This window comes from Pectinophora gossypiella, chromosome 27, assembly GCF_024362695.1.
Source record: "Pectinophora gossypiella chromosome 27, ilPecGoss1.1, whole genome shotgun sequence".
Classification (NCBI taxonomy): domain Eukaryota; kingdom Metazoa; phylum Arthropoda; class Insecta; order Lepidoptera; family Gelechiidae; genus Pectinophora; species Pectinophora gossypiella.
The window spans coordinates 5,263,508-5,277,012 of NC_065430.1; the positions used below are offsets into that span (position 1 = coordinate 5,263,508).

At 38.2% G+C, this 13,505-nt stretch overlaps 3 protein-coding genes across 7 annotated transcripts in view; 2 read left to right on the top strand and 1 right to left on the bottom strand.

The window, feature by feature from the left end:
- Positions 1-13,505, top strand: part of LOC126378831 (gastrula zinc finger protein XlCGF57.1-like) — a 119,210-nt gene that overhangs the window by 93,292 nt on the left and 12,413 nt on the right. The gene's annotated exons all lie outside the window — the stretch shown is intronic.
- Positions 1-13,505, bottom strand: part of LOC126378861 (ATP synthase subunit beta, mitochondrial-like) — a 108,119-nt gene that overhangs the window by 15,456 nt on the left and 79,158 nt on the right. For 2 of the 5 annotated variants that reach the window (XM_050027339.1, XM_050027338.1), the window contains exons 2-3: positions 2,177-2,208; positions 842-1,059 (exon numbers count right to left, since the gene is read on the bottom strand). Coding sequence is in view for 2 of the 5 variants with exons in the window: in XM_050027337.1 (XP_049883294.1) it covers positions 842-1,059; positions 1,313-1,325 (231 nt within the window). In the remaining 3 variants the exon portion in view is untranslated. Of the gene's footprint in view, positions 1-841; positions 1,060-1,312; positions 1,368-2,176; positions 2,209-13,505 lie in introns of those variants that run through there. The other 3 variants (XM_050027337.1, XM_050027336.1, XM_050027340.1) reach the window with 2 other exon arrangements.
- The window catches only part of LOC126378820 (exportin-7-A), a 52,659-nt gene continuing 42,297 nt past the window's right edge, over positions 3,144-13,505 (top strand). The window contains exons 1-4 of the mRNA XM_050027239.1: positions 3,144-3,232; positions 5,446-5,541; positions 6,448-6,551; positions 6,988-7,087. Of these exons, the coding sequence (XP_049883196.1) occupies positions 3,218-3,232; positions 5,446-5,541; positions 6,448-6,551; positions 6,988-7,087 (315 nt within the window). The 5' untranslated portion in view covers positions 3,144-3,217. The remainder of the gene's footprint in view (positions 3,233-5,445; positions 5,542-6,447; positions 6,552-6,987; positions 7,088-13,505) is intronic.

Genomic DNA, 13,505 nt, shown 5'->3' on the forward strand with positions numbered 1-13,505 from the left:
TTTTATTACCAGGAACGTTCCCGAAAGAAGGACATATCACTAGGTGTAATAAACTTCAGAAACCCGATACCGACCCGCCGGCGTGATCGACGATTTCCCTCATTCAGCGCTTATCGCTATCGACCCTAGTCGATTAACTCTTTCAAATATTCTTCCTCTCAGACGACGCCCTGAGCCGAGGGTCGCCCGCAACTTGGCACCCTCAAGCCTGTTATCTTAAGTTTGCATCGAGTCACACCCCGGACACTTCATACAAACAACCTCGTTTTACACAGACACTACACATTGACATTATCGTACACGCGCATTGTGTGTGTGACGTCTGACGCCATACGATTCAAGTCTAAACTATGTTCGAGGGGGTGAGGTAAACCTAGCTCAGACGCTGGTGGGGAGCGGGGAGTCGCCATTCTACACGTAGTATTATTAGTGAGAGCCCTCAGCGCTCCCCATTTGTCCAGTCAAGTAGTTAATGCTATTTGCAGCAAATCTACAATAAGTGAGGAGCTCGGTGGCGCAGCGGTAAACGCGCTCGGTCTGCGATTGTTGAAGTTAAGCAACTTTCGCAAAGGCCGGTCATAGGATGGGTGACCACAAAAAAAAGTTTTCATCTCGAGCTCCTCCGTGCTTCGAAAGGCACGTTAAGCCGTTGCTTGGTCCCGGCTGCATTAGCAGTCGTTAATAACCATCAATCCGCACTGGGCCCGCGTGATGGTTTAACGCCCGATCTCCCTATCCATCTATAGGGAAGGCCCGTGCCCCAGCACTGGGGACGTTAAAGGGCTGATGATGACTACAATAAGTCAGAAAAGAAGCAATAAGAATTGGGGGTAATCCTCACCCTAGGAGCAACTGGCGGTGGCGGTAGTTCCGGCACCTCGTCTTTCTGTTTGATGGTGAAGGGCGCAGGGCGGGCGGCGGGGGCTGCCTTCTTCTCTTCCACCTCAACCGGGTCTTCCTTCTCCTCGCTGGACTCAAACTCTGGGAGTTTCGGCTCGTTGTCACGCGGAGGGAAGTCGTATGATAACCAACGACGCGTATACTTCAGGTATTGGTATACTAGAAGGTTTATTTATTTGTAAGTACACAATAAAACAGACAAGGGACATACAAAGAAAACAGATAGGTGCTGAATCCAGTACGGTCACGAGCATTAAAATGTATACACTTTGGTACCATGTCATATTAACTTTTTTGACAAATTGAACTGTAAGTCTCACTAAATGTCAAATATGTTAGTGCGACAGAGCCCTAAAGTGGGTACATTATATTGCTCATGACCGTACACACCAAATTTTATTTTAAGTTATACCTGTCATTTTCATATCCGTTGAAAAAGAAAGGGACAGGTAATCGACAGCAGAAATCTAAAACAACAGTCTAAAAATTTTACATCGGCCAACAACCCGACACAGTTAAGTAGAAAGCACGTCAAGCGGATTGCATACCAGCGAGTTGCCTATTTAATTCGCCCGGGTTAATCATTCGTTTTAAAATTGTTGACAATGTCCCTTTCCTTTTCGGCGGATAAGAAAATGACAGGTAGGTACCTATAACTTAAAACAAAATTAGGAGGTGTCTGCAGGAATCGGGGCCATAGCACAGGTAAGCTTATCTCTTAAAGAGATTTATTACAGCTTACCTAAGGTTATTCGTTTATTAACATAATACGGCTGTTGCGTTGCCTAACGCCCTCCGTGGTCCAGTTGTTGAGCGTCGGGCTCACGATCCGGAAGTCCGGGACTCGAATCCCGGTGGGGCATCAAAAATCACTTTGTGAGTATGTGAAAAATCACTTTTGGTTAGGACATTACAGGTTAATCACCCGATTCAACGAAAGCAAGATGATCCGTGCTTCGGAAGGCACGTTAAACTGTTCTTCTTATCGTGTGGATGGCAAACTAAATAGTATCGGCCCAAAACTTGGCAACAAGTATGGCGCTATCTGCAGCGCTCATCAGATCCTCCTGCGTGCAGGTGTTTGGGCACGCAGGACACGATGTAAGATGTTCCATCGTTTGGGGAACAGTGCTGTTATAACAATGTTTATATATATATGGATATATGTCTACTATGTGACTTATCATTTTACCATTGTTGTATTATAAATGTAAGTATAGTTTGTTACAGGTAATGGGCTCTCTATTTTGCGAAAATCAATAAAAAATACACTTACATGATTTCTTTTGGAAAAGAACCACTGCAACTCTGGAAGTATTCATTTTTTAAATTATTATTTGCTTTCCCGAATAAATGTTTAAACTTTAATTATGAAATAGGTATTTGCAATTTCATTCCAAATTCTTGCTTGAACGCAAGGGTCCCACTGACAGCGTCAACATCGCGGGATTCGAAATTTTAATATTTTTGTTTTCCTCACTTCTTGTTTCTAATTATTATTGATTTGAATACTTTATTAAAAACTTTTTGACCGCTTTAATTATTTAGCGCCATCTAGCGTTGAGTAGTAACACAAAGAGACACTAATTAAAAACTTTTGTCAAAAATTTTGCCACCGCCATCTAGCGTCGAATAGTAATATGACGATTATGTACATGTATGGCTGCTTTATAATACATCGCCATTTAGATTTACACAAAATAACGAAATAATGTCACTTTTCGTTAAATTTGGACAGGACCATCTCTACTATTGTTGGGAAACATAGCCTGGAAAGTCCCCGATTATAATAATAATATTTCTTGAAGATTAAAAGAAATGGTAATTTCTATACTGTTCGCGCCATCTATCGACGAATAGAACACAAAACATTTTACAGTAAACTGCTATGTCAACTATAGCCAAACTATAGCAATTTATTTGGGGGATGAAGGATAAAGGTTCACTTTGTTTTTCATCAAAATATTCAAAAAAAGTTTAGAAAGTAGATGGGAGAAATGGGCAGTTTTTATCCTCATTACAAATAATGTGTTTTGGAACTTTTTTGTCAAACAGTGAATGCAACTTTATTTTGCGTTTCGTTGTTTATTATAAGTCACCAATTGTAAAGTACAAAATCAAAGACCAAATAAATGATTGCTCGTGATCGCAGGTGTAATAAATAATTTTAAAATCATTATTTATAACGAAATTTAATAGTGAGTGGCCTGTATTATCAATTTAAGTAACTTCAAATATTTTATGCAGCGATAGTTTCGGCAACATACCGCTACTTTGAACAACCAAACGTTATTCCAAATGCGAGAAAATAACAAAGATGGCTGAGGAACAGGTGAGATCAAAATATTGCAATTTTCGTGTGATTTTAACTGAATTCAGAGTCCAAAACCAAAGAGTTACGCAAACGAAAAGTTATATAAATATTCTGAACCTATATCCGTACGAGTTATTCGGAATTTGCATGTTTTCTAATGCGTAATTTTTGGGCACTTGGAACTTCTTATTCATGAGATTTCTCGTCTGTATTTAACGATTTTTCGTTGAAATTGATGTGATTTAACGTAAAATAATAGTTAACAATGAAAGTGCGGTGTGTGTAGCGATTATTTTGCCGGCTTTTTGGTTATATTTACGAAGCTATGTTGACAATTGTTAGTATCCTTGAAATATATTTGTTGGTCATCACAGTAAGGAGGTTAACATAGGTTTAGAATACCCTAGTTTCGCAGCATGATATATTCAGAACGATGGAACAGGTATTACCTTTATACTGATTTCGATACTTAAAAAAAATACTATTTCTAAATTATTTCTGTTAATGTTTAACCCAGGTTAAATTCTTCAATCTTATTGGAAAGATTGAAGAAAATTTGCTTAACACTTATGTATCTAAATTATTTAAATAATAATCAATAGTTAATTACACTCCATGTTGAATAAGGTGTTTCATAGACATATGAAACTTTAAAATGGACCTTGGTGAGTCCAGCAATGTAAGATGAAAACTTATCATTTAGAAAACTCAATATTTATGACACTTTATTGTAATGTTTTAGTATTAATTATTTTATTTGTTAGAATGCACTAACCCACTATTATTATATTTGTACAATTTTTTTCTGTACCCAAAAGTTGCCTGGAAGAAATTTCTGCATGAGAAATAAGGCTGCCTGTTGTGCTTTTCTGTATATGTTGTCCTTATCTCTGTATTTTGTGTCCATTGTGCTCAATAAAGTATTTTATCTATCTATCTATTAAATATAGTGTATGTGTGTTGTGAGTAATTAAGTGTTTAGTGTAGTACTAGTTTTAGCTGTTTAAAAATAAACATGTAATAAATATTTATTTCAATTTATTGTGTATGTGTGTGTATTGTGCATCTATGTAATACTAATATTAGTGAGTAAGAAATCATTGTTACTAACAACCTGGGTCCAAGTTACCCGTAATAAAAATTATTTTATTTTTTATTTTTAATATATAAAGAGCCTAATAAGTCCCACTGCTGGGCACAGGCCTCCCCTCAATCAACCGGAGGGGTTATGTGTATTAAGTATCACTTGACTCTACCTCAAAGCTATGTTTAGAATCTAAAGAACGAAAGTCAAGCAATATTTCGTTAAATTATTTGAAAATTGGGATCACATTTGTTTACCTGTATTTTTATTCTTAAGTAGTGTGTGAGTGTTGAACCCAGTTTTGTGGTAAAGAGGTTTGTTTTGTCAATACATACACACATAAACTCACGCCTATTTCCCACCGGGGTAAGCAGAGACTATAGAATTCCATTTGCTTCGATCCTGACAGACTTCACTTCACTTCTTTGATGTTTTGTCAAGTTTGCCTCAAGTATGCTTTTGGAATGGCATGAGAGCAAGCTGGAAACATAAGCTGGAAAAGATCATGAGGAGTGGTATTGGAATTCTGTGTCCTAGTAGGGAAGACAGTTGTCTCGACCAAAAAGGTTGCAAGTGGAATTGGAATTCTGTGTTCCAGCAGAGAACACAGTTGTCTCAAACATTATAAATATAGGGTTCACCACCTATCATGTTTGTTTTATAGAAAGCTCGATAAGCGGATACTTATACTTAGTTTATCTTGGGATGGACTAACTTGGTAACTCCGACTTAGGACAAAGTCGGGGCATTGCAGGCTCAATAAGCACCTACACAGAATCAAGCTGACAGAGTCTCCTTTATGCAGATTCTGCTTAGGGGAAGATGAGACGCCACTACATCTGCTGTGCAGCTGTGAGGCTCTCATACATAGTAGAAGCCGTACACTTGGGGGCCACATAATGGACCCCCAGGTAGTCATGGAGCTTTCTCCCAAAAAGATGTTGCATCTCTTCGAATGGATCGGTCTAGAGGAGGATTTTTAAATGTAGGGATTTAGGTCATAGATCTGACAAGGTCGCAGTGATCTCTCGGGCTGTTTTTCAGTCCGACCTTCACAATTTTCAAATAATATAATAATAAATAATATGACAAAGTCCTGAGCTTATGTTATGTCATATGAATTAGTAATGAATGTGTTGTCCTGCAGGAGGTGTGTCAGATAGAGTTGCTGTGTAAGCAGCTGTACGAGTCACAGGACCCCAGCCTTCGGGACCAGGCAGAGAAGGCTGTTGTTGCTTTTCAGGTACGTACATAAAGACTCACTACTTGACTAGGTCAGAGACAAATTATAAAATGCTAATCTAGAAATATGGGAGGACGAAATCGTCAGTGGCCGGTAGAACCTGGACTAGAACGGCTAAATGCAAAGAGGAGTGGAATAGATTGGGGGAGGCCTTTGCCAATGGGCACACAGATACATACCTAAACGTTACCGCCGAATAATGGAATTGTATAAAAATAAAAATATTGTATCTGAATTTATGGCTAATAAAAAAAAATAAAAAAATCTAGAAATAGAAGCCAGTCTAAGGCCAGGTTTCCACTGACGCGGAGATGGGCGGAGAAGAGCGGAGATGTGCGAATTTGACCAATCACAGCGTTCGAGAGAGCGAAAAACGAAGACTCTGTCACCCTCACGGTGATTGGTCGATTTCTGCACATCTCCGCTCCTCTCCGCCCAGCTCCGCGTCATAAACGCAGCTTAAAATGATCAAAAATCAATCTCATTTTACTATTCGATTTATTTTGGATTTTTATTTATAAATTAAGTAACAATGAATACGACGTTTGACCGCTTTTATTGATGATGTCACAGGACAGTATTTCCATACAAACTCCAAAGAAAACTTTCGTTTTGAAGTTTCGTAAAGAAAGAGAAAGAAAGTATTTATTATTAGAGGACTATTATTAGAGAAGTATTTATTAAAGAGTAGGTATCTCATTTGACTAGGTTGTCATGGAGCATATTGAGCACCTAAACCCTTGGATTTTCTTGCAGCTTCTTTTTCTCGGCTATACACAGTTTGTGAGAAGCAGCAGTAGTTTTAGTCGGAGATATGTAAAAAAGGACGATTCAAAGTGTAACTATGTTGCCTACTAAATAAATATATTTTTGAATTTGAATACATAAGGTTGTTGTATTCCGCAGGAGTCCCCGGACACGCTGAGCAAGTGCCAGGCGCTGCTGGAGCGCGCAGACTCCAGCTACTCACAACTGCTCGCCGCCACCACGCTCGCCAAACTCATCAGCAGGTAAACAACAACACATGCACACACATACACATGTACGTGTGTACGCACGCACGCACGCAAGCACGCACGCACGCACGCATGCACCCCCACGCACATACTCGCACGCACCCGCATACACCCGCACGCACGCACCCGCATGCACTCGCACACACGCACGCATGTACCCCCACCCAAGTACACGCACGTACCCGCATGCACCCGCACGCACGCACGTACATATGCCTGTATCCCCGAAGATACGGTATAAGAATTGAACTACATTTGTCAGCATCAGAAATCAGAATCATTTATTCAACATAATTATCATGGTGCTGAAGGTCAATTTAACATTTTTGAATCTATGTTGTAACTGATTTGATTAGGTGGAAACTATCCTATTATTCTTTATTATGATTGTTCTTTGTAAAAAAATAAAAATTGTGTAATTATTTCACAGATCAACATCAAGTTTGTCCGTGCAGCAGAGGCTCGACATAAGGAACTATGTACTCAACTACCTGGCCACAAGGCCCAAACTCGCCAATTTCGTTGTACAGGTTGGTATTGTTTCGTAAAAGAATAGCCTATTCAGAGGCGGAGCACAGGAGTCAGGACAGGAGTTATTGTTTGGATCATTGGGTCTGTGCAAATACAACTTAGGAATTTTTCAGTCCATTTTATAATTCACCAGTTTCAAACGCCGCGAGACTAGTTTTCGACATGGTCATTGCATCTCGGCAATGATTGTCTCTCTACATTGTTTTAAGAACCCGTTATTATGTGCTCTAATTATGATTGTCTCTCTGTTTTCCTATTATTATTTTTTGTTTGGTTATTAAGTATACGGTTACAATGGGATTGGCATATCCAATAGGATAAAAATCCCAAAGCTAAATAAAGATATTAAAAAAAAAGAGTCCTAGTATGGCTTTGTAATAGACTACTCTGGGCGCCATCCCACTTGCGTCAGACAGAGTATTGCGGGGCGGAAGGCAAGAGGGAAACCACTGCCCTATTTTTCCCTAAAAAAGTAGCATGGAAAATGCTGCACCGACAAGAGCGTGGCTCTTAAATTGATGATGATGAACAGAATAGGCTAGATAATGGGTCATAAAAAAATCATGAAACTCTAATCTATTTTGTTTATTGACTTGATTTATCGAAGATTTTTTTTATTTTTAGATTTTTGATTTTTTTTTTGTATTATGGATTTACTACTTGCCCGGAGAAATGAGCTCTAAAGCATCATTCATTCATTCTTCATTCTGTCTTAGGGTGGTATTAATAAACGAATCTCAGCTGAGACTGCCCTCAAGGTCATGCTCAAGTCTCTGTTTTTATATAAGAACCGTCACATTGACATGATCTGGAGGGCAGTCTCGAAGCTGAGATTAGTTTATTAATATAACCCTAAAATTTTGTACCGGGTGACAGCCCTGTCACCAAAAAGACAGCCCTGTCACCGAAAAGACAGCCCTGTCACCGAAAAGACAGCTTTGTCACCAAAAAACAGCCCTGTCACCAAAAAAACAGCCCTGTCAACAAAACGACAGCCTTGTCACCAAAAAGACAGCCCTGTCACCGAAAAGACAGCTTTGTCACCAAAAAAACAGCCCTGTCACCAAAAAGACAGCCTCGTCTTTGTGTGTGTTGTCTGCCATCAGAATCATTTATTCAACGTAATTGGGTATTTGACGGGGTCAAAGATAAATTATAAAATGCCAATCTAGAAATAGAAGCCAGTCTGTGATGTTCAAAAATCAGTTGCATTTTACTTTTTGACTTATTTTCGAATTTTAATTCATCATCATCAGTTTAAGAGCTACGCTCTTGTCGGTGCAGCATTTTCCATGCCACTTTTTTTTGGGAAAAATAGGGCAGTGGTTTCCCTCTTGCCTTCGGCCCCGCAGTACTCTGTCTGACGCAAGTGGGATGGCGCCCAGAGTAGTCTATTACAAAGCCATACTTGGACCCCTGTCCTTCGCCTCTGAATAGTACTGACAGTTACTGCTGCTCTGTCAGGTTCCAGGTTACAGGTTTTAATTACTTTTGTGTAATGTTGGCTAAAATTAATTACTGTAGTACAGAAATGCCGGGTAAATTACTGATTATGTCATATATTCGGCCGAGCGACTTAGTTCTCTGGCTTTTAATCTGTATTGATTATTGATTAAGTATACTCAAGGGCATATTTATGTAATCCTTGTGACTTTGACTCTGGATTGACTCACCAAATTATGTCTTGGCTTAGTTGCCAATTGGGTCGTTCTTCTTTTTTATCGACAATAAAAAGACATTTTCCCAATTAATCGGACTTAACATCTTAAAAATTATAACGGCAATAAATATTTTAAAACATCATATAAAGATCTGTCCGTAAAGGACTATTTAGTGGTTCTCTTTATCTTGGTAACATACTTTTCTTTGCAGGCGTATTCCAAAAAATATTGTGACAGAGTGGCCCTTTTCATCGGAGACAGCATTTCAATATACCACTCTGTCACAAAATTTTGTGAAAAACAATGAAGCTACGTTAATAACTAATTGACGAACCGATTAGTATTTTGCTTGTATTTTGAGTATAATAAGATAACTATATTTTTGGACAATGGAAACATGAAATAAAATTCTAAAACATAACTTATCAAAAGCAGAACGTAAGACAGATCATTGTCGATAAAAAAGAAGAACGACCCAATTACGTTTCGTTGGCAACCCTATCTACTTTTATGTACGGTCACGAGTACTAATATGTAGAGTTTAAGTGACAACCACTATATGAGACGCCTCAAAAGGACGCACATATGGGATAACATACAGTAGCACCTTAATGAAGGCAGCCTTCTAATGAGGGGGCCTGTCCTGCATGTTAATAAAACCAAACCATCAAAACTGCTTATGGTCAGTCGACCGATCGCATGTTTGGGCACAAAAATGAAAAAAAAAAAAAAACTAATATGTGTACACTTTGAAACCATGTCACATTAACTTTTTTGACAAATTAAACCGCAAGTCTCATTAAATATCAAATATGATAGTGCGACAGGGTTCTAAAGTGGGTACATGTTATTGCTTATGACTGTACTTGTACAGGGTGTAAATGACATCTTAACGAATATTAAAGAGGTATGATTCAGCTCATTATTCTGAGTTAATATCAAGTGGAATTATCCATCGTAAAAGTTAACACTAATTTAACAGCCACGCTCTTGTCGTTGTAGCATTCTCCATGCTACTTTTTAGGGAAAAATAGTGCAGTGGTTTTCTTTTCATCGCTACGGCAATGCAGGACAGAAGGGGCAAATCACACCTGGAACCTGACAGAGGGCAGCAGTAACTGTCAGTACTATTCAGAGGCGGAGGACAGGAGTCCTAGTACGACTTTGAAATAGAAACTCTGGGCGCCATCTCACCTCGTGTCAGACAGAGCACTGCGGGGCGGAAGGCATCGTAAAAATATAGAATTGACAACATTTCAAATTTTTAAGCCGTGGTTTTTTTGTGCTATTTCGAAAGTACTTGTTTAAATAGAAGACACGTATTTTTTCTTTTCAAGATTTTTCCACTAGAAGTTACAAAAAATATTTTTTGAAAATTGGATTCTGCCATTGATAGAATGAAGGCAGTATAATGTAATGTACCTTTGCATGCGTATTTAAAACAAGTCGCAAACAAAGTGTCATGTTATGTATGACATTTACTTTTTTTATAATTTTTATGTAAAGGTCTGAACTTATTGTGCCTTCCTCTTCTGACCTCGTGGATTTTTCAATATATTTCTATTATTATTGAATTAAAAAATCTGAAAAAATGTGTTTTGTGTAAATCATAGAAATATCTCGAAATGGTTTTCGATTTAAGGCACCTTAGTAAAAATGAAATGTTGTCAATTGAAAATAATTAAAAAATACATGAATTTTGCGACGGAAAATTCCATTTGATACCAACTCAAAATCATTGTCCGAATCATCCCTCTTAGTATTCGTTACGTCACTAACACCCTTTTTTACTATTGATGGGTGAATGTTGTATTTTCACTGATACTGGGAAATGGGGAAAAATTGTCTAGACAAAGGGATCTTGCTTCTGAACGGGTTTATTTCTTCTTATAATATAATATATATCGCCCTCTTACAGAATTATGAGGTATTAATATGCTAACGAGTGCGTATGCGCAGCGTTGTTGATGGTTGCCTTCTCGTCTAGTTGTTAAGCAAGTAATACAGCGCAACGAGACTAGAGGGCGTTAGTAAAGTTCTATTTTTACTCTAAAGATGGCGCTGTCTGTTGACATGCTGCCACCACCTAGGTAGTTACATAGGTATGCTACTTAAATATGTACTTGGATTCTAAATATTGCCATTATTGACCATAGATAGATATTGCAAGTTTACCACATATGTTTATGTATAATATTTATAATTCAAGACGATATCTGGTACGCAAACTAAATTAGGTACTACAAAACTTGTTATGAAATTATTAAGTTCAAATGAAAACTTGTTTGTCAAAGCTTGTCATGAAATTATCAAGTTCCAATGAAAGCTTGTTTGTCAAACTTGTTATGAAATTATTAAGTTCAAATGAAAGCTAAACATTTAGGTACATACAAATTATTAGGTACTAAAAAATTAAAAAAGTTAAAAGTTGAAAATTAAAGTTAAAGGAAATGTATCAGTACCTATGTAAATGACAAGGTTTATGGCTTGTGGTATGATCTAACCTATTGTGTTTATGATTGAAACAACATACAATAAAAGTTTATTAAATGGTTCGCATAGTTGAATAGTACTTAAGTAACTAAATAAAACTAGGTAAATAACTAGATTAATATAACAAATATAACTCGGTAAATATAACTAATCCAGTCCATCCAAAGGCAACGGGCATATATTATTGAATGCACGTTTTATAACTCCTCTTGCCGTTTGAATTTCCGCTACTCGTATGGTGTTGTCCCTTCCCGGGCAACACCCGATGATCTTTCCCATCCTCCACTGGCTCGGTGGTAGTCGGTCTTCTTTTATTAGCACGATGGTGCCGTCTCGCAGCCCTGGACCCTTGGAGCTTCTCCATTTCGAACGTGTTTGCAGGAGGCCTATATAGTCTCTAGACCACCGCTTCCAAAAATCCTGCTGCAGTTGCTGTAACAGCTGGTAGTGGGTTAGTCTGCTCATTGGTACATCTGTATAGTCATAATCAGGCATCGAAACAGGGGTCCTACCTAACAAGAAGTGGGCTGGTGTCAGATAAAAAATTTCGTCGCTATTTGAGTTTGGTATCGGGCATAGGGGGCGAGAGTTGAGAATAGATTCTATTTGTATGAGTACAGTTGAGAGTTCCTCGTAAGTCAATAACGAATTTCCGAGTACCCTTTTCAAATGATATTTGAAAGACTTTACCGCCGCTTCATGCAACCCACCCATATGTGGTGTGTAGGGAGGCAAAAATTTCCAAATGATTCCCTCATGAGCGCATGAGGTTATAAGTTCACTCGAGTTATTATTTAGAAAGTTAAACAATTCTATGATTTCGTTATTGGCTCCTTGAAATGTTGTGCCGTTGTCACTTAACATTTCTCTCGGTTTTCCACGCCGAGCTATGAATCGCCTGAAAGCGGATAAAAAATTAGAAGTCTCTAAGCTTGTAACTAATTCTATGTGTACCGCCTTAGTTGACGAGCAAATAAACACAGCAATGTAGCATTTGCTTGCCTTAAATCCGCGTCCCCTCCTGTCCCTAACAGTTAAAGGACCTGCGTAGTCGACGCTCGTTACAATGAAGGGAGGCGTTGGATTTACCCTTGATGATGGTAAATTACCCATGACAGGTACATCAATCTTTGGTTTGGCTCTGAAACAAGTCATACATCGATGCACGACTTTGTTTACTAACTGCTTACCATGAATAGGCCAGTATTTCTCACGTAGTGTTGATAACAACAGTTGTGGGCCCGCATGCATCAGTCGTTTATGATAATCAGCTACTATCATTTCACTAAGTATGTGATGACGTGGTAATATTGTAGGGTGTTTTTTGTCATATGTAAAGTTTGATAACTCTAAACGACCCCCTACTTTCATGATTCCATTATCCATGATAGGATTTAGAGACAATAGATTTGAAGACTTAGGCAATTGCTTGCCCTTACTTAGTAAGTTATATTGGTTATAGTACGACTGCATCTGTGCATACTTGATTAGGTTATTCAGTGAGTCATTCAACTCCTTAACTGATAAGGCATCGGTTAATTTGTTATTTGGGTTTTTACAATTGTGAATGAATCTCAAAATAAATGCAAAACAACGTGTCAATCTTTTTAAACTTGACCAACGTTGGAATAGATGTGTTATAAAATCATTAATTGTTACATTTATGGAAATATTACAGTGACTTTCACTTGACAAAATTAAATTTGTATTTTCTGTTTTATTGTTCGTATATTGGCATGACGGCCATTGGTCTATTGGTTTGGATAGCCAGGTTGGCCCTCCCCACCAAAGGGCGCAAGTGAGTAACTTGTCCGCGAGTACTCCCCTTGTTAGCAAGTCTGCCGAATTATCGCTGGAAGCAACCCAGTACCAATCTTTTTTTTCTGTTATTTTTCGTATTTCGTTAACCCTATTTTTTACAAAGGTTATCAATTTATTCGAGTCTGATTTGATCCACGCCAACGCTACGTTTGAGTCTGACCACAAATATTTCGTAGTTATGTTACATTTGAGAGCGGAACGTACCCTTTCGTACAATTTTGCTAACAATAAACATGCTCGTAATTCTAGTCTAGGTATTGTTTCATTGCGTGCCACTCTTGACTTCGAACAAAGTAAATTGACAAGTATATTGCCGTAACTGTCTATAGATCGCATATAAATAGCGGCTCCATATGCTGCAAGCGAACTATCACAGAAACCATGAATTTCTATAGTGTTATAATTTTGAATTAGTATATGTCTTGGGATTCTTAGTTTATTT